Source organism: Chelon labrosus, assembly GCF_963514085.1.
Source record: "Chelon labrosus genome assembly, chromosome: 15".
Classification (NCBI taxonomy): Eukaryota; Metazoa; Chordata; class Actinopteri; order Mugiliformes; family Mugilidae; genus Chelon; species Chelon labrosus.
The window spans coordinates 26,440,451-26,461,881 of NC_140348.1; the positions used below are offsets into that span (position 1 = coordinate 26,440,451).

Sequence of the window (21,431 nt, forward strand, 5' to 3'; positions counted from 1 at the left end):
GTCTGTTGGAAATCTGGTCCTTGAAATGTGGCAGTCTCCAAGAAATTCATCTCCTCCTTATGAACAATAATGTGCATTGAGAACTTGTACAAATAACCCAAATTCCTTTTCTGAATAAATCCAAACCCTCCATGGCTGTGCTTTATTTGGAAACATTTACCATTAAACTCAAAATCTTTTACATGCCTACCCTGCAGCGCCTTTTGTTCCTGATTTTTTTTACCTTTTGTTTTAAAGTTCTTTTGTTTCCTGCTCCTGCTTCCCTTTGGGTCCTGCCTCACCACTATAACATAAGAATGCATACAAATTATGAAAAGCTATATTTTCTACTGCTACAATGTCTTGCAGTATAAGATTATTCTTTAGTGTCTTTGCAGAACACAAGCTGTTTAAATGTCTTACCGTTGTCTATGTCATCACTTTATAGCACTGTTGCATCATTTGCATAAACTGCTTGAATTCAGCAATAAAGCTAAGGACTTTATAGCTACATTCAAAGGTAAAAACAAATGTAACTGTCATCTTCCAAACGCTGACCACCATCTGAACATTGCAATGCAGTAGGGTACATGTTATTTATTATGTGCATTAATACTTTGTAGTAAATGAAATAACAGTCTCGCCAGCCAGTAATACGTACATGTATGCAAATACTTGTGTCATGTCAGATGATGCTATGTCTAATTTCCATCATTGACCATGTAATTGTAATTGTAATGGATGCTGTAGGAGAGAGGATTTTTTATATATATATATTCAAGATTTCTTTATTGTCAATTTCTGAATACGTTCACAACATACAGAAAAATTGAAAACAAAACAGGACAGATCAGACCCAACAACCACAACCAAACCCGCCACTCTGAAACAGAGTGTTTCCATGTTTAAACATTCAGTCTGTTTCTATCTCTGTGAATAAAGATGACAACAGAAAACAAACTCAGCACTTTCTACATTCTTTATTCATGCATGTTTGTTAGTTGGATGTTTTAGTAGAAAATCTCCCAGACTGATTGATATTGATGATGATAATGTGATATTGATAGTGACATTGTTCAGCTTGATCACTGAAACAGTCTTAATGTGATAATCACTGACATATACACTGCCTGGCCAAAAAATAAGTCGCCACCAAAAAAAAAATCACCTTTAGTTTTGATTACAGCACACATTCTCTGTGGCATTGTTTCAGTAATCTTCTTTAATGTCACCAGATTTATTTCCATCCAGTGTTGCATTAATTTTTCACCAAGATCTTGTATTGATGATGGGAGGGTCTGACCACTGCACAAAGCCTTCTCCAGCACATCCCATAGATTCTCAATGGGGTTAAGGTCTGGACTCTGTGGTGGCCAATCCATGTGTGAAAATTATGTCTCATGCTCCCTGAACCACTCTTTCACAATTTGAACATATATATTCAGGAAACCGATAGGAACCAAAAACAACTTCTGTAACATTAATGTAACATTAATGTTTTTGGTTCCCGTCGGTTTCCTGAATATATATGGCATTAACTTATAGTACTTTGTAGAAGACGCTTAATAAAGTTCACTCCATTGACTCGTATTAGTTCACGGGACAGAGTTGCCTCCTCCAATATGGCGGCGATGTTGATGTACAGTCCAGCGCTCAATGAGGTGTCTATGTATATATGTCTATGGTGCTTAATGCGAACTACCTGTATCGTACTACATCGCCGTCATGTTGGTTAATAAACCAGGTTATCACTACTAACCCTGCGTCATTCCTTCAAGCACGAAACATGGTGTCAGAAGCAGAGGATTTTGGAACTATCACGCACATTTTTTCAGCCGAGATTTTTTATATTTGTGGCGAGGACAACAGAGCCACCTAGCCTACAGAGCTAATCAGCGAACATGGCGGACGGATTTCGGCGACCCGATTCTCTTGTCTTTAATGGCAACATCAGTGAAAATGGGGGATCTTCAAACAGGAATATGAAATTTTCATCGCGGCGGCACACTCTGACAAGCCAGCCCGCACCCGTGCATACATTCTCCTCAATTTGGCTGGACCAGAGGCCATTTGAACGTGAATGGTCTTTTGTGTATGCAACGGAAGTGAGAGCACCCGGCGAGGGAGGACAAGTCCTCGTTCCCGCTGAATCCAAGGAGGATCCCGAATGCCTGAAAAGAAAGTTTTGTGAGATATGCAACCCACAGTCCAATATTACAATGGAAAGACACAAGTTCAACACACGCAATCAGAGGGCTGGTGAGACCATTGAATCATATGTCAGTGACTTGGGAATTAAAGCAAAGAGCTGCAACTTTGGAGATCTATGTGAAGAGCTAGTTCAGGACAGACTTGTCTGAGGCATAAATAATGACAATCTGAGGAAAGTGCTATGACTTGATGCTAGCCAAAGCAGTCTCTGTCTGTCAAATATATGAGATGACGGAAGATCACAACAGCACTATGCCACAAATGTTGATGCAGTCCAAACTAAATTCATGAGAATAAAAAAGCATGATAGAGATAATGTGGACAATCACTCAGAAAAATACTGCAAGCAGAGCATTGCTAACTGCAACAACTGTGGAGGCAGTCATGCGGCCAAGAGAAACAAATGCCCAGCTTTTGGTCAACAGTGCAACGCCTGTAAAAAATGGAATCACTTCAAAAGATGTCTGTACAACAGGGCCACAATAAGCTACAATCCAGTAGAGTTGTTCATCAGATTGAACCTGACCAAGCTGATAATGTTGCTGATAATGCAGTCTACGTTGATGGCCTAACATTGCAAAAGACTGTTGATTCTACAGATGTATACGTAACTAAAGAAGATTAAGCTTTTGTTACTGTACATGTCAATGGAAGTCCAGTGGAGCTGAAAGTTGATACTGGTGCTAAGTGTAATGTCCTGTCAATTCAGACATTTGAACAGATGAAGAGAAATTAACAATTTGAAGTAAATATGAAACCCACAAACCTTGTTGCACATGGGGGCAGCAAAATTAAAACTGTTGGTCTTGTTCAGCTACAGTGTCACCTACAGGGACAAACACACATATTGCCGTTCTTCATTGTTCATGAGGATGTTTTGCCACTGCTTGGTCTACGTGCATGCAGAGAGATGGGACTTGTCTCATTCAACAAAGATGTTCATCAGTTAAGTCCTACTGATGATGATCTGTTGCAGCAAATTCACACTGAATACAGTGACCTCTTCTCAGATGGGAAGCTACCTGTGACTTACTCCATGACGCTTGATCCAGAAGTGAGACCTGTTGTTCGTCCTGCACATCACAACCACATCACCCCATGCGCACTGTAGAGGAAGTGGCTGCACACATGTCAAATGCAACCGTATTTTCAGTTGCATTTGACATTTTCAGTAGATGCAAAAAATTCATTTTGGCAGATTCCTCTTGATCACAAATCCTCAATGTTAACCACTTTCAGCACCAGTTTTGGTCGTTACAGATTTCTGCGAATGCCTTTCAGACTCAACTCAGCCAGTGAGGTCTTCTAGCGCTCCATGGAACAGATTTTTGCTGGGTATTCCTGTGCAATTATAGTTAATGACATACTCATTGGCGGTAAGACAGTGGAAGAACATGATGCTAATTTGAGAAGAGTGCTTAACCGTGCCAGAGGGGTGAATTTGAGACTCAATCCTCTCAAGTGCAGGTTCCGGCTGAACCAAGTCAGCTATGTTGGTCATGTTTTCTCCAGTGAATGCCTCAAGGCATATCCCTCCAAAACAAAAGCGATCAGTGAAATTCCAACACCAACAGATGTTCCAGCTCTACAAAGATTTCTTGGGATGGTTAACTACCTTGGAAAGTTTATTCCCAACTTTAGTGAGCTTACGGCTCCACTACGACAACTAACACACAAGGACACAGCATGTATATGGCATGACCAGCAGCAAAATGCTTTTGAACAGCTAAAAACACACGTGTCTAGTCCACCGGTTCTGTCATACTACGATTTGAATAAACCTGTGACGCTCACATGCGATGCTTCCCAGTATGGACTTGGTACTGCGTGTCTGCAGGGAGAAAAACCTGTAGCCTATGCTTCACGCACTAACTGATACTGAAACCAGATATGCACAGACTGAGAAGGAGCTGCTCGCAGTAGTTTTTCCATGCTCAAAATTCAATGACTATATTTATGGCAAGCCAGTGACCACAGAAACAGACCATCAACCCCTGATCACCATACTAAAGAAGCCTATACATGCAGCTCCAGCAAGACTGCAAAGGATGATGCTCAGACTGCAAAAGTATGACCTCACACTTGTATACAAAAGTGGCAAACTTATGTATGTAGCAGACACACTGTCTCGAGCTCCCAGAAGCTCAACTGCTCAGGAAGCTGAAACGGAGGACAGCTTTGATGTGATGACGGTCAGCTTCATTTCTTCTTCTTGCTGTTGGAGTCCAAAGAACGCACAGCAGATGACACAACTCTGCAGACTCTCAGCTCCATCATCAGACATGGATGGCCTAGCAGACCATCCAGTCTTCCTCATGCTATCCATCCCTATTATCCTTTCAGAGATGAACTGATTATTGAAAATGGTGTTATCATGAAAGGTCATAAGGCTGTCATTCCGAAGTCTTTACTAAAAGTCTACACTGGCATTGTACACAGAGGACATCCTGGTGTAGAAGCAACTAAACGGAGAGCAAGGAGGATTGTTTTCTGGCTTACAATGACAGACGACATTGACAAAGAACATACAGTCATGCTCAGTGTGTAGCAGCACAAAACCACATCAGCAGAAAGAACCATTCCAGCTACACCCAGTGCCAGATCTTCCCTGGTCCACTGTAGCAACAGACATTTTTGAGTGGCGCAATCAGCTGTACCTAGTTTTGGTAGACTCATATTCAGGCTGGTATGAGATTGATTTACTCCGTGATGCTACATCAGCAATAGTCATCACCAAACTCATGGGGAACCACACACACTCATATCTGACAATGGTAGACAGTTCACGAGTCAGCGCTTTAAGGACTTTGCTACACACTGGGATTTCACTAATGTCACGAGCAGCCCAGAATATCCTCAATCTAATGGTTTAGCTGAGAGGGCTGTTCGCAGTGCAACACAGCTTATGGAAAAGTCTCATGGAGATGGAAGTGATGTCTTTCTCAATCTGATAAAGCTCAGAAATGTACCACGTGACTCAAAACTTGGGTCCCCTGCGCAAAGACTGATGTCAAGACAAACACGCAGTACTTTGCCAGTCTCAGGAAAGCTGCTTGACCCAGAGGTGTACAAGCCACTGGAGGTAAAGGCTCAGCTTCATAAAAAGAGACTGATGCAGAAGTTGTGCTACAATTGCACAGGCATGGTAAAGGAGATCTGCAAGGAGCCTAGATCCTATCTCATTCACTCAGAAGGAAAGCTGTACAGGAGAAATAGGCGCCACATTCTGCCAGTTGTCGAGCCTGCTCCAGCACAGCACCACCCAGATGACAGTGAATGTCAAGAGAGTGGACGTGAACTTAACAATCAGCACACTCCAACAAAAGTCTTACTCAACACTCTGGACATGAACAGTCACAAATGAAAACCCCTAAAGCTGTGATACCTGCTAACACAACTGGAGGTCTGTATATAACACGCTATGGTCATGTCAGCAAGCCAAATCCTAAGTGTAAGGATTGACTCACTTAGTCAGCTCAAAAGTTTGAAGGTTGTGTCATTTAAGTTAATTCTCTGATTTGCTAAGAGCTGAAAATGAGGTCTTTGGGTTTTGTTTCAGGTATATAAATGACCTCATTTTGTGCTGAAGTATAAATATATGCTTTGTCAAGACAGCTATTTTCATATTGTTCATTAAGGGCAAATTGTCTTCTTTATATCGATAATCCTCACTCTATTGACTATTGAACAGTTGTTTAATATGTTATTCAGCCCGTATTGATGGTTGACAACATGGTCTTATTATGGCATGAGCAAGAGCTACGAAAGGGGCATGTAGATCAGTCACTGTGTTATCCATATGTTTGTTGAGCCACTGCAGCCACCCTACGGAAGAACACTCTGTAATACAGGTTACCGGGTGGAGGGACCAGTTCTTTTATTGTGCTTAATGCAAACTACCTGTACTGTACTGCATTGCCATCATGTTGGTTAATAAACCAGGTTATCACTACCAACCCTGCGTCATTCCTGCAAGCACGAAACAGTTTTAATTATATTTGGACACGTATCTCATGACTTGAATATGTAAAACTTCCTACATGTCACATTCTGCTGTAGACTCTTTAGATGCAGAGGACAGAACCAACACTAGTGGGAGGAACTCATTCAGGTGAGAACTGACAACTTTTAAAGATAAATATATATATTAAAAAAAAAACATGTTGAGATTATTAAGAACAAAAAATAAATAAATAAATATGTGAAAATGTATAAATTGTGACAATCAAAGCAGCTTTGAACTGTAGGTGTGAAGAATACTTCAGTGAAACCAGTGGTTCAGGAAGAATACAGATATTTCACTTATGTACATATACTATACTAGAAACGGACGATAAAAATAATATTCCAGCATGGAAAATATAGTTGAATTAAAACTTTGAAAACTGTAACATGTTGTTGTTGAGTTGGCTGTGATCTAGTGGTTAGAGAAGCAGCTTTGTTACTGTGAGGTTACTGATTCAATCTCCAATATGTCCATGACTGAGGTTCCTTAAGCAAGCACCTGAAAGCTCCCTGTTCACTTGGATGTGTTCAATGCAGAGAACAAACTCCTTGGATGTGTGTTCACATATACTGTGTGTGTGTGTGTGTGTGTGTGTGTGTGTGTGTGTGTGTGTGTGTGTGTGTGTGTGTGTGTGTGTCTGCATATATACTGCCTGGCCATAAAAAAGTCTCCACTTGGATTTAACTACAAATAGGTTGGATGATTACTGCATGGATGATTATCTTTCAGCTGGCAACAAGTTATTTAACCCCAACTGATGCAATGAGCAGCTTCTTATTTCTTCAACAACCATGTCTAAAGACACATCCTGTGGTCGTGGAAAAGATGTTAGTCTGTTTGAGAAGGGTCAACTCATTGGCATGCGTCAAGCAGAGAAAACATCTAAGGAGATTGTAGAAACTACTAAAACTGCGTTAAGAACTCTCCAACGCATTATTAAAACCTGGAAAGATAGTGAGGAACCATCGTCTTCCAGGAAGAAATGTAATTGATCCTGATCGATGGTGATCTGTGATCACTTAAACATTTGGTCAAGTCAAATTGAAGAAAAACAACAGTAGAACTCAGGGCTATGTTTAATCATGAAGGTAAGAGCATTTCCACACGTACAATGTGAAGGGAACTCAAGGGATTGGGACTGAACAGCTGTGTAGCCTTAGGAAGCCAGTCCCAGCCCGAACGGGAGACATGGGCGTCGGGTCTGGAACCCAGTTTGTCCATAACTAACACCATGTTCGAACATAAGGTTGTTCATCGGTGCTCTTGGCACCATGACGGCCTAGGTCGTAGGTCGATGATTGACTTTATAGTCGTATCATCTGACCTGTAACCGTATGTTCTGGACACTCGGGTAAAGAGAGGAGCAGAGCTGTCAACTGATCACCACCTGGTGGTGAGTTGGATCAGATGGCAGGGGAAGACGCCACACACATTATTTTGTCTTGAACTGACATTATTATCATTAGAAAATGATGTTTTCTAGTCACTGACAAAGAGATTTAGTTCACATACGTACTGAACACCTTTATCCTGCAGTTGTTTCTTCCTTCCTCCTTGTTTCATTCCAACATTTATACTGTACTAAAGGTATACTGTGTTCAACGTACACCTCAAAGCTTCATGGACATCACTGAATGACATCAGATAGATAATCTCTCAAACACCAGGATTCACACTGAACAATGGGACATTTCAACATCAGCAACTCACGGAACGGAAGTTATGATGAAAACATCAGCTTCAACAATGATGATGGCAACTATTTACTAAACTGCACTATTAATAGCTGCTATTATGGCAAAGAGGCCTTCATCTTTTATGTTTCTATATTAGTCATCATCTGTATCAGCCTTCCTTTGATCCTAGTGGCCATCTACTTACTCTCTTCTCTGGTGAGTCCATTATAACAGATGTATGTATTTATAATGATGTGTTGTGTACAGTCTGTTAGTAAATGATTGTCTTTTACTGGTCTCAGGTGTAAAAGTCTTGGTACATCTGGTTCTTAGATGGATAAATGTCTCTGACTGCAGTTTCTGGGCAGAGCCAGATGTCATATTTGGAGGAGGTGAAGTTCAGAACATGTTAACAACTGCTTTAGTTACTTTTACCAATGTTTTCCTGCAGGTCAGAAAGGATCACGGTGCTCCAGTCTACATCATCAACCTCCTCATTTCTGACATCATTCAGCTCCTCTACATGATTATTTGGGTGGCTGATAAGAAATACTCAGTGACAGACATTTTCATTTATCTTTACTATTGTGGTCTGTTGTCCAGCGTTGGCTTCATGGTGTGTATCTCCCTAGAAAGGTAACTATCTGTCTGATCCAGTTTGTGTGTATCTATGTCTGTGTCTAACCATTTTATTAGTATATAATTCTGATGCTCCTCAAAGACTGTCTATGTGTGTCTGTCTTTCATTACAGGTATTTGCTCATCGCCTGGCCACTGTGGTACAGATTCAGACGAACCATCAAGACCTCTGTGGTGGTCTCTGTCCTAGTCTGGATCCTTCCTTTTGTTCTCTCCTTCATTGCATTAATCATCAATCCCTTCATGCCAATCATCTTTGCAGTCTTCTTCCTCCTCCCCCTCCCTCTGTTCATCTTCTCCCTGGGTGGGACTCTTAAAGCCCTGTCTGCATCCCTTAGTGTCCCCTCTGATGAAAAACGACGAATTGTGTCAGTTTTGGTCGTGGTGCTGCTTATTTACACACTGATTTTCCTGCCCACTGCCATTTCGTTACTGGCAGGAGTAGACAGATTGGGCTCTAGATTCATCACTGTGTCTGACATTCTTCTTCTGTTCAGTCCTCTTGCAGACTTGATTTTATACATTTTCATTAGCAAAGGAACCACAGACAAGCTTCTGGCCTCACTGTGCTGTTGTAGAATGCAGTTCAGGAATCATCAGATGAACAGCATGAATAACGACAGCATGTACACAGTCAGCGCCATGTAGGCAGGAAGTAGAAGTTTTAGTTTAGTTTTTGTAGTAGGAGGCAGTGGCCAGCAGGTGGTGCTGCTGTCATTTCTGACTGCAGAACACAGAGATCCAAGCAGAAGTATGCTGCATGTTGCCTCCTTTTAAACCAGCTGATCACCATCATTAAAGTAAAACAGACAGACTTCCACTGTTTTTTATCAGTGTGGATTAAACTGTTTGAGGTTTGAGTTTAGTTGGGTAACCCTGCATCAGTGTATAGTCTCTGGACTGTCAGTTCAGTGGGTTGAGGTTTTTCTAAAGACACAGCAGCAACTGCTCATGCTCAATTCTCCAATATCTTATTTTAAACGTTTCAAAGAAAAGAATAATAATCTAATGTATAAACATTTAGTGTTTCCCTCACCTCAATATTTAACTTGATTGTCATAATTACTGGAATAAAATAATATAAACTCACAGCTTTTAGTTTTGTTCCAGTTCCAGTTTGTCATCTAGTTGCTTTCCTGACAATGTGTTGTGACGGCCAATAATAGATCACACTGCATCTTTGTAATGTATGAAATATTTGGTGCAACATAAAAATAAAGAAGGTGAAACAAACCCTCAAACTGGATTGATAGAAAGTCTGTTGTATAAGTTTGAAGTTCTAAATGATTCTTGGAGGATGTTTTGTTGAAAGAATATCTGCTGACGTCTTTCATGATGATTCTGTACATCTGTATATTTTATGATCACATCTGACCTCATATGTCACTTCCTCATACGAGCAGATTTAAATGATCAGAAACCTGCTACGTGTCACATTCTGCTGTAGACTGTTTAGATGCAGAGGACAGAACCAACACTAGTGGGAGGAACTCATTCAGGTGAGATCTGACAACTTTTAAAAAGGTAAATATTTTAACATATGCAGAGATTATTAAGAAAGAACAAAGAACTGCAAAGAGTCTTTAAAGTAAATCTGATGTCCGTGCATTGTTGCAGAGGTGTGACAGCCCTACAACATCCAGAGCCTTGAGATACTTGGTGTGGATCTCGTCCACTCCTGGAGCTCAGCCGCCGAGGAGTTGTTTCCAGCCATGTCCTGTAGGCCTCCTTCTTCAGCCTGACGGCTCCCCTCACCTCCGGTGTCCACCAGCGGGTGACCAGCACCAGCGACTTTGTGGCCGCAACTTGTAACAGGAACATGGCCCATTCAAACTCAATGTTGAAGCTCTGCCGGAAGTGGGAGTTGAAGACCATCTTGACAGGTTCTTCCACCAGGCGTTCCCAGCAGACCCTCACTACTCGTTTGGGCCTACCAGGTCTGGGTGGCGTCTTCCCCTGCCATCTGATCCAACTCACCACCAGGTGGTGATCAGTTGTCAGCTTTGCTCCTCTTTTTACCCGAGTGTCCAGAACATACAGTCGTAGGTCAGATGATATGACAATAAAGTCAATCATCGAACTATGACCTAGGCAGTCATGATGCCAAGAGCACTGATGAAAAACCTTATGTTCGAACATGGTGTTAGTTATGGACAAAATAACTGAACACAGGTTCAGATCAGACAGGCTGTTCCTCCCAATCACGCCCCTCCAGGTCATGCTGTCATTGCCCACATGAGCGTTGCAGTATTCCTGCAGAACAATGGAGTCCCCAGTCGAGGCACCATTCAGCGTCCGTCCTAGGGCCTCCAAAAAGGGTGGGCATATGCACAGACAACAGTCAGGACCCGTTCCCTGACCCGAAGGCGCAGGGAAGCAGCCCTTTCATCTACCCGGGAGAACCCCAAAGTACAGGCAGAGAGTCCAGGGGCAAGCAAAAAGCCCACCCCGGCCCTCCGCCTCTCACCTGGAGCTACTCCAGCAAAGAAGAGGGTCCAACCCCTCTCGAGGATTTGACCCATACCCAACGCTATGTGTCGAGGTGAGGCCGACTATATCTAGTCAATAGCGCTCAACCTCCCCGCCAGAGAGGTGACAATCCATGTCCCAAAAGTCAGCTTCCATAACTGAGGATCAGACCGCCAAGGCCCCCACCTTGGTCTGTTGCGCTATCCACATAGCACCGGACCCTTCATGCTCCTCCTGTGAGTGGTGGGCCTACAGAGAGGCAGGCCCATGTCTCCAGTTCGGGCTGGGCTCAGCCAGACCCCATGGGCGAAGGCCCGGCCACCAGGCTCTTGCCCATGAGCCCCAGCCCCAGGCCTGGCTCAAGGGTGGGGCCCAGGGAACCCTCCGGGCCGGGTACACAGACTCTTGATTCTCTTCTTCATAAAGGGTCTTCTGAACCGTTCTTTGTCTGGCCCTTCGCCGAGGACCAGTCTGCCTTGGGAGACCCTACCAGGGCCAAAATGTCCCGGACAGCATAGCTCCTAGGGTCATTAGGGCACTCAAACTCCTCCACCACAGTAAGGTGATGGTTCAAGGAGGAGATACCGCCTATTGCTCCGGAGACGCTGAGGATGGTGGAGGAATCCCCAGAGTCTGTGGTAAGTGGTTGCGACTGCATGTCCTCGGTCTCATTCTTTGTTTTCTAATAATAAAATGAGTAATTAAACATGAGCCAAAGTCTTTCAAATAAATCTTTTGAATTTAAATTTAAACATGCCAGCATATCAAACCAAATAATACCATACATGCAGCATTTACACATGCCCTATCTTATAGGGCTGTGAGTGGGCTACTGTATGACCAGTATGAACACATTTGTTGTGAGTTACACAAATACATGGGTATTTACCTTGGGGGTAATCAGAGTCACCCATATGTGCGCCCACCACCCCTGAGAGAGCAGTGTCATCCACAATTGCGGCGACTCTGTTCAAACGGGATGGGCTACTCTTCTCCTGTCCCCCCGTTTGTTTTGGTCACAGTTTGGTGGTTTGCAGCCGTCCTCCGCTTCACATCCATCTTGATGTCTCAACTCAACTTCATTTATAGAGCACTTTAAAAACAACCACAGCCAAAACGAAGTGCTGTACATAGGTAAGAATAAGAACATAAGACAAATGATTAAAAACAATAAAATGTCAGATCACTTCTTTTTCAATTCAGCATGCTTTTCTGACCCCACAGCATTGACAGCCTCTCACACACTCTCCCACGCACTCCTCGTGTTTATTATTCATGCCGAAGGACAGCGTGCCTAAGAGTACATTTTTGCGCGCCTCCACTCCAGTGAGTAGCTTCTCCAATTCGCTTTCTGTGAAGTTCGTCTTTTTTTCCCATCTTACGCATTCTTTTGTGTTAATTGTCTGATCATGCAGAGAGGGCAATATGAGGGACATTTAAATATGATTTTCATATTTAAAAGGGGCATGGACAGGGAGTGGTCGGATACTCTGTGTGTGCTCGATTACACGTTGATTGGGATGTACAAAGGAAATGTGCTTGGATTCATGCGAAAAAAATAAAATAAAAAAACGATTAATATATCTGGATGTTTTTATGCATGCAACGTTTTCTGAATTTGAGCGTACGCCATGTTCCAGCAGGAAATTCACACGAGAGATTAGGTACACTCTGGTGCTGTCCATCCACCTCTTTTGAGAATTGGTCCAGAATAACAGCTGGAATGATCTTCAGAAAAACATAATGTGCACACATATAATTAAAACAGCAATCCGATGATCAGGACATCATATCAACCACATCAAAAACCAAGCTAAGCACAATATTCCAATACAGTCAGTTGCTTTTTCAAATAGAATGGCCTCAAAATGTAGCACTTACTGAATTAGGCAGTAATGTCAATGCTCAAGTCAGGGTAGTAAGAAATGACATACAAATGTATTTTCACCTTGATGAAAACTGGATCAAGAATGAATATTCCCTTTGCTTATTTTTAAATGAATCCTGGACTATTGAGAAAAACACGACTGCTCCAACATTTTTTTTCTTTTTTTAAATGTTTTTAATTTTGACTACTTCTAGAAATGAGTAATTTCAGAATAAGACATTTCTGAAAAACAATAAAGACAACCCCAAAGTGAAGAACTTATTAACAAAAGAATGACGAGTGTCTCCATTTGAGATGATCCACATGTAATTCATAAGATGCAGTTAAGTCCAAAGCATCTGTCGTTTACAATCGCACAACTTCCTGACTTCAAAGACAAGATAATTCCCCAGTTGGGCCAATAACACAGACATGTAATGAAGTCTGTTCTTCACTCGTGAAATCTTTCATAGTCCAGATGGTGTCTGAGGCATCTTCACTATTGTGTCCGTGTTGCAGTGGATGTGGGCTTTCTTGAACAGATTTGTCCATCTTAAATACTAATCGTTGTGGTTTCCACCAACTCTGCCTGATTGTTTCAATGGTTAATGAAACAGTCAGTCAACAACCATCATTGTTTATGCAGGTCAATAGAAGTCGATGACTGTCCAACTGGCTTTTGATGCGTTTACCTGGTAGAACCTGTTGCTACACAAAGGCCTCCAGTTGGAGCTCCATACTGGTGTCTTCTGATACTCTACACATCATCCAGAATTCAAAGAAATTTAGAATATCATTTATTCAGTACAGAATCACACCCCAACTTCAAAACACCTTCCGCAGGTTTCATTAATCATTACTGTAACTCTGACTGAGAACAGAACACATGGTTGTTTGATGATAAGTAAATGAGCTGCTGTGTGTACATCAATAAAATTCACAGGAAAAAGATGTGACACACGAAAAATGATCACACTGCATCTCTCTAATCTATAAATTCACACAAACAAAAATCTGTTCCAACATAAAAATAACGAAGGTGAAACAAACGTTCAAACTGGACATTGACTCTCCATGATTAAGGAACAGAGTTCATTACATGTCTGTTTGAAATGATTCTTTCCTGATATTCCTGTAATTTTATGATTATAACTGACCTCATATCTCACTTCCTCATATGAGCAGATTTAAATATGTGAAACCTGCTATGTGTCACATTCTGCTGTAGACTGTTTGGATGCAGAGGACAGAACCAACACTAATGGGAGGAACTCATTCAGGTGAGATATGACAACTTTTAAAAAGTAAATACTGAGGCTTTCTAGTAATGTTTGATAAAGTACATGTATCCCATGTGACTGTGAAACCAGTGTATTCAGATATTTCGCTTATGTTTATATACTATACTAGAAACAGATGGTAAAAAAAATATTCCAGCATGGAGAATATAGTTGAATTAAAACTTTAAAAACTGTAACTTGTTGTTACAGATTGGTGATTGGTTTTATTGAACGTCATTTTTGAAAGTTGGAGATCAGTGACCAGTGGTTGGAGCCCAGAGAGGGTCGGGCAGATAGATGAAGCCAACAAAACGTGACTAGAACGTGGTTCTAACGTGGTGACGGGAAAAACTAAATGAATTCAAACAACAGGAGACATGAAGAATCACTGAGAGAACTCTTCAAAGAGGAACAGTCTGGACTGTAACAGTTATATCAGTAGATTCATGTTACTAATTTATTAATATCTATTTTTATTACTATTTTCTCACAGGATTATTTTGTCTTGAGCTAAACAATTATCATTAGAAAACAATGTTTTCCAGTCACAAAGAGATTTAGTTCACATACGTACTGAACACCTTTATCCTGCTGTTGTTTCTTCCTTCCTCCTTGTTTCACTCCAACATTTATACTGTACTAAAGGTATACTGTGTTCAACGTACACCTCAAAGCTTCATGGACATCACTGAATGACATCAGATAGATAATCTCTCAAACACCAGGATTCACACTGAACAATGGAACATTTCAACATCAGCAACTCAAGGAACGGAAGATATGATGAAAACAACACCAGCTTCAGGCCTGATTATTCCAACCCTTTCTGCGTTGCTAGTCGCTGCTATTTTTATATAGAGGACTTCATCTCATATGTTTTTACATTAGTCATCATCTGCATCGGCCTTCCTTTGATTCTATTGGCCATCTACTCACTCTCTTCTCTGGTGAGTCCATTATAACAGATGTATGTATTTATAATGATGTGTTGTGTACAGTCTGTCAGTAAACGATTGTCTTTGACTGGTCTCAGGTGTAAAAGTCTTGGTACATCTGGTTCTTAGATGGATAAATGTCTCTGACTGCAGTTTCTGGGCAGAGCCAGATGTCATATTTGGAGGAGGTGAAGTTCAGAACATGTTAACAACTGCTTTAGTTACTTTTACCAATGTTTTCCTGCAGGTCCGAAATAATCACGGTGCTGCAGTCTACGTCATCAACCTCCTCATTTCTGACATCCTTAAGCTCCTTTGCATGATTGTTTCAGTGGCTGACACAATGTGCTCGATCAGTGAATTCACATTTTATATTTATCATTACTTTGTGTTCTCCAGTGTTGGCTTCATGGTGTGCATCTCCCTAGAAAGGTAACTATCTGTCTGATCCAGTTTGTGTGTATCTACGTCTGTGTCTAACCATTTTATTAGTATATAATTCTGATGCTCCTCAAAGACTGTCTGTGTGTCTGTCTTTCATTACAGGTATTTGCTCATCGCCTGGCCGATGTGGTACAGATTCAGACGAACCATCAAGACCTCTCTGGTGGTCTCTGTCCTAGTCTGGATCCTTCCTCTTGTTTTATTTTTACCATTCTATTTCTGGGTTGATTTTCAGATCATTGAAACCATCTTTATCGTCTTCATCCTCCTCCCCCTCCCCCTGTTCATCTTCTTCCTGGGTGGGACTGTTAAAGCCCTGTCTGCATCCCTTAGTGTCTCCTCTGATGAAAAGCGAAGAATTGTGGCAGTTTTGGTCGTGGTGCTGCTTATTTACACACTAATGTTCCTGCCCACAGTCATTTGGTTACTGGCAAAACAAATAAGAAGCTCTAGCTTCACCACCCTGTGTTTCATTATTCCTAAATTGAGCCCTATTGCAGACTTTTTTTATTTTTGTTTTTATTTCAAAAGGTTCCACAGAAAAGCTCAAAGCCTCTCTGTATTATTGCAGAACGGTTTGTGTCTGAACTTCTTCATTTGAGTCCTCTTGCAGACTTGATTTTGTACATTTTCATTAGGAAAGGAACCACAGACAAACTTCTGGCCTCACTGTGTTGTTGCAGAATGCAGCTTCAGGAATCACTAGATAAACAGCAGTAATAACGACAGAATGTACACAGTCAGCTTCATGAAGGCAGGAAGTAGAAGTTTTAGTTTAGTTGTTGTAGTAGGAGGCAGTGGCCAGCAGGTGGTGCTGCTGTCTCTTCTGAGTTCAGTTTCTTCCAAGTTCAGGTTCTTTTTAAATCGTATCACTTAGTGCCATTGTAAAATGTATTTTTAATTTCCTATTTACATTTATCCCAGTAGAAGAGAAGACTGGAAGTATTTTTTTCTTTGCTTAAGTCTACACGTTGATGCCTTCCGTATCCTCCTAAGAAATGATCTGGAATATCCCCTCCACTGCAATTCTTTAAAAACAACTTCTGTTGCCTCTTCTCTATCCACTTGTCGTGTAATGTAATAGCTGAGACTGAATAATACCCCTAAATGTATGAGGTGGATGAAAGCTTGCTCTGTGTAAGAGGGCATTGGAATCTGTAGATTTAAAATTAACTGTCCAGTCTGTTGGAAATCTGGTCCTTGAAATGTGGCTGTCTCCAAGTAATTCATCTCCTCCTTATGAAAATTTGTCTCTAACTTTTTATATAACAATAATGTGCATTGAGAATCATTACAAATAATTGAAAAACATTTACCATTAAACTCAAAATCATTTACCTGCCTACCCTGCAGCGCCTTTTCTTCCTGATTTTCTACCTTTTGTTTTAAAGTTCTTTTGTTTCCTGCTCCTGCTTCCCTTTGTGTCCTACATTTGGGTCCTACCTCACCACTATAACATAAATAAGAATGCATGAAAATTACTACTACAATGTTTTGTAGTATAAGATAAGCTGTTTAAATGTCTTACGGTCATCTGTGACATCACTTGATGGGACATTACATTTCTTTTTAACCTTTGAATGTAGCTCCTTAACTTTATTGCTGAATTCAAGCAGTGTCAAGCAAATGATGCACCTGTCATCTTCCAAACACTGACCATCATCTGAACATTGCACTGCAGTAGGGTACATGTTATTTACTATGTGCATCAATACGTTGTAGTAAATGAAATAACAGTCTCGCCAGCCAGTAGTACGTATATGTATGCAAATGCTTGTGTCATGAACTCGTCAGTAAGGAGGAGTCCTACACATGACGCGACGTCTAATTTCCATCACTGACCATGTGCATGCAGTTGTAATGGATGCTGTAGGGGAGAGGATTTTTTGAATATACGTATATACAAACTTTGGTTTGGTCTTTAACCTTTTATGCTCTACATAGGAGCCTACAACAAGTGACAATAAAATATACAGTCTGTAAGCCAGGATTTCACAGTCTGGAGCCTCCAGAGCATTTACCTTACTTATTGCTTTTGAGTAAGCATATATGTGTGTGTGTACATATGTATATGTATATGTATATATATGCTGGGTCCTTTGTTGGCCCAGATGTCTGTCCAGTTGTTGGTCCTGCATTTGTGTTATTCAAAGATGAAGCCTGTATAGCCTCAGTTGTTTAATTTATGAGCTAGCCCTGTAGCTATGGAGACATGCAAAGTAAATTAAGTATCTTACAACGCTGCCCTCTGTTCAGTACAGAGTGAAGTACACAAACAGTGTAAACACCAAAACAGGATGGATCAAAGTGATTTCATACAGAAAATAATATATATAACTCAACCTTTCTACCATGTCATTATATTCATTGTTATTTTATTGGGTTATATGCAATGACAATTCTCGATCACTTTGAAACCAGCTGATCACCAACTGTTGTACAGCTGACACTGAGACAGCAGAGATCCAACAAGGAAGAAGTTTCTTTCTAAAGCTGAGCGTTGTGACAGTTTCTAAACTAGAAGAGTGGATCTGAATGTGTGATTATTATGGTTTTTGTTGCTTATAAAGTGCTAAATAAAACTGCTGTTGATAATTGATTCAATTAAAGGTCTATATGATGTGATTCTTTTTCTCCTTCACTGATCCCTCAGTGGGGAATTCTTTCTCTCCATTTAACCCATCCATTGGTTCACACAGCAGTGTGGACTCTGATCACTTTAGTGTGTCCATGCAGGAAGAAGCAGGAAGAGAGAAATGTGATGCTGTTTTTGAGGTTGTCTGAAAATAGTTTCATTTGCTCATCATCCATGTTTAAACATGGTCTGTTTCTATCTCTGTGAATAAAGATGACAACAGAAAACAAACTCAGCACTTTCTACATTCTTTATTCATGCATGTTTGTTAGTTGGATGTTTTAGTAGAAAATCTCCCAGACTGATTGATATTGATGATGATAATGTGATATTGATACTGACATTGTTCAGCTTGATCACTGAAACACAGTCTTAATGTGATAATCACTGACAGCTGATCATGGACTGACATATTATATTTATTAACCACATATCTGATATGTTTCCAGACCTCAACACCTTCAGCAGGTTTCATGAATCATGACTGTAACTCTGACTGAAAACACAACATGTTGTTGTTTGATGCACCAGATAGGTAAATGAGCTGCTGTGAGCGTATATAAATAAAGTTCTCAGGAAAAAGATGTGACGCATGAACAATGGAAGGTTGTCTGATGATCTGCAACAGCTCCAGGGCTAAACACTGATCACACCGCATCGCAGTCATTTATTAATTTAAAGATTAAGAAAAAATAGTTGGTGCGACATATAATTAAGGAAGATGAAACAAACCCTCAAACTGGATTGTTGTAATGTCTGTTGTGTACGTTTTAAATGATTCTTGGAGGATGTTTTGTTGAACTAATGTCTGCTGATATGCCTCCTGATTATTCTGATGTATATTTTATTTATATCTGACCTCGTATCTCATTTCCTCATATGAGCAGATTTAAATGATCAGAAACCTGCTACGTGTCACATTCTGCTGTAGACTGTTTAGATGCAGAGGACAGAACCAACACTAGTGGGAGGAACTCATTCAGGTGAGATCTGACAACTTTTAAAAGGTAAATACTGAGACTTGATGAAGTACATGTAATATGTGTATCCCATGTGACTGTGAAATCAGTGGTTTAGGAAGCATTCAGATATTTCACTTATGTACATATACTTTCCTAGAAACAGACGATAAAAATAATATTCCAGCATGGAAAATAAAGTTGAATTAAAACTTTTAAAACTGTAACATGTTGTTACAGATTGGTGATTGATTTTATTGACGTTATGTTTGAAAGTTGGAGATCAGTAGTTGGAGCACAGAGTGGGTCGGGCAGGTAGTTCAAGCCAACAAAACTTGACGAGATGACTGTGGTGACGGGATGAACTAAACGGATTCAAACAACAGGAAACATGAAGGATCACTATGAGAACTCTTCAAGGAGGAACAGTCTGGACTGTAACAGTTATATCAGTAGATTCATGTTACTAATTTATTAATATGTTCCGGTCACAGACAAGAGATTTAGTTCACATACGTACTGAACATCTTTATCCTGCAGTTGTTTCTTCCTTCCTCCTTGTTTCATTCCAACATTTATACTGTACTAAAGGTATACTGTGTTCAACATACACCTCAAAGCTTCATGGACATCACTGAATGACATCAGATAGATAATCTCTCTAATCTCTCAAACACCAGGATTCACACTGAACAATGGGACATGTCAACATCAGCAACTCATGGAACGAAAGTTACGATGAAAACAACACCAGCTTCTGGTTTGATGATTTCAACCCTTTCTGCATTGCTCATGGCTGCTATTTTTCCGAAGAGGCCTCATTCATGTATGTTTTTGCATTAGTCATCATCTGCATCAGCCTTCTTTTGATCCTAGTGGCCATCTACTCACTCTCTTCTCTGGTGAGTCCATTATTATGGATGTATGTATTTATAATGATGTGTTGTGTACAGTCTGTCAGTAAATGATTGTCTTTGACTGGTCTCAGGTGTAAAAGTCTTGGTACATCTGGTTCTTAGATGGATAAATGTCTCTGACTGCAGTTTCTGGGCAGAGCCAGATGTCATATTTGGAGGAGGTGAAGTTCAGAACATGTTAACAACTGCTTTAGTTACTTTTACCAATGTTTTCCTGCAGGTCAGAAAGGATCACGGTGCTCCAGTCTACGTCATCAACCTCCTCATTTCCGACATCATTCAGCTCCTCTGCATGATTGGTTTGGTGGCTGAAAAGATTAAATCATGGACGTGGATTTTCATATATCTTTATCGTTATGGTCTGTTGTCCAGCATTGGCTTCATGGTGTGTATCTCCCTAGAAAGGTAACTATCTGTCTGATCCAGTTTGTGTGTATCTACGTCTGTGTCTAACCATTTTATTAGTATATAATTCTGATGCTCCTCAAAGACTGTCTATGTGTGTCTGTCTTTCATTACAGGTATTTGTTCATCGCCTGGCCGCTGTGGTACAGATTCAGACGAACCATCAAGACCTCTGTGGTGGTCTCTGTCCTAGTCTGGATCCTTCCTCTTGTTCTCATCCTCATAGCGCTTTTACAGATTCCTCTTCAAGTCATGTCAACCATTTTTTCCGTCTACCTCCTCCTCCCCCTCCCTCTGTTCATCTTCTTCCTGGGTGGGACTCTTAAAGCCCTGTCTGCATCCCTCAGTGTCTCCTCTGATGAAAAACGAAGAATTGTGTCGGTTTTGGTCGTGGTGCTGCTTATTTACACACTGATGTTCCTGCCCACAGTCATTTGGTTACTGGTAGGAGAAGACAGAAAGAGCTTTCGATTCATCATTGTGTCTGACATTCTTCTTTTGTTGAGTCCTCTTGCAGACTTGATTTTGTACATTTTCATTAAGAAAGGAACCACCGACAAGCTTCTGGCCTCACTGTGTTGTTGCAGAATGCAGCTTCAGGAATCACCAGATAAACAGCAGGAATAACGACAGCATGTACACAGTCAGCGTCATGTCGGCAGGACGTAGAAGTTTTAGTTTAGTTGTTGTAGTAGGAGGCAGTGGCCAGCAGGTGGTGCTGCTGTCAAGTCTGACTGCAGAACACAGAGATCCAGGCAGAAGTCTGCTGCATGTTGCCTCCTTTTAAACCAGCTGATCACCATCATTAAAATGAGACAGACGACCACAGGTTTTTATCAGTTTGCATTAAACTGGTTGAGGTTTGAGTCAATGTTTTTCTAAAGACACAGCAGCAACTTGTCACGCTGATGTAAAGTTTTCCTCCTGATAAAAATCAAGACAACTGAACCGCTGTTTATCTGTCACTGAGCTAAGTGAGTAAATAACAGAATGATAGTTTTATTCTTTT

At 40.9% G+C, this 21,431-nt stretch overlaps 1 protein-coding gene and 1 pseudogene across 2 annotated transcripts; both read left to right on the forward strand.

The window, feature by feature from the left end:
- Window positions 1-11,545: 11,545 nt before the first annotated feature.
- On the forward strand, window positions 11,546-16,226 carry LOC311500033 (G-protein coupled receptor 4-like; annotated as a pseudogene). The gene is made up of 6 exons: window positions 11,546-11,618; window positions 14,076-14,127; window positions 14,966-15,074; window positions 15,310-15,494; window positions 15,609-15,973; window positions 16,078-16,226. The product of its transcript is annotated as a G-protein coupled receptor 4-like (transcript).
- A 3,569-nt stretch (window positions 16,227-19,795) lies between these two features.
- On the forward strand, window positions 19,796-21,049 carry LOC311500042 (uncharacterized protein; the record flags this gene model as incomplete). The annotated part of the gene is made up of 3 exons (XM_084561219.1): window positions 19,796-20,002; window positions 20,238-20,422; window positions 20,539-21,049. The coding sequence occupies 3 exons, from the start codon at window positions 19,796-19,798 to the stop codon at window positions 21,047-21,049; spliced, it is 903 nt and encodes a 300-aa protein (XP_084417345.1).
- Between the last annotated feature and the right edge of the window lie 382 nt (window positions 21,050-21,431).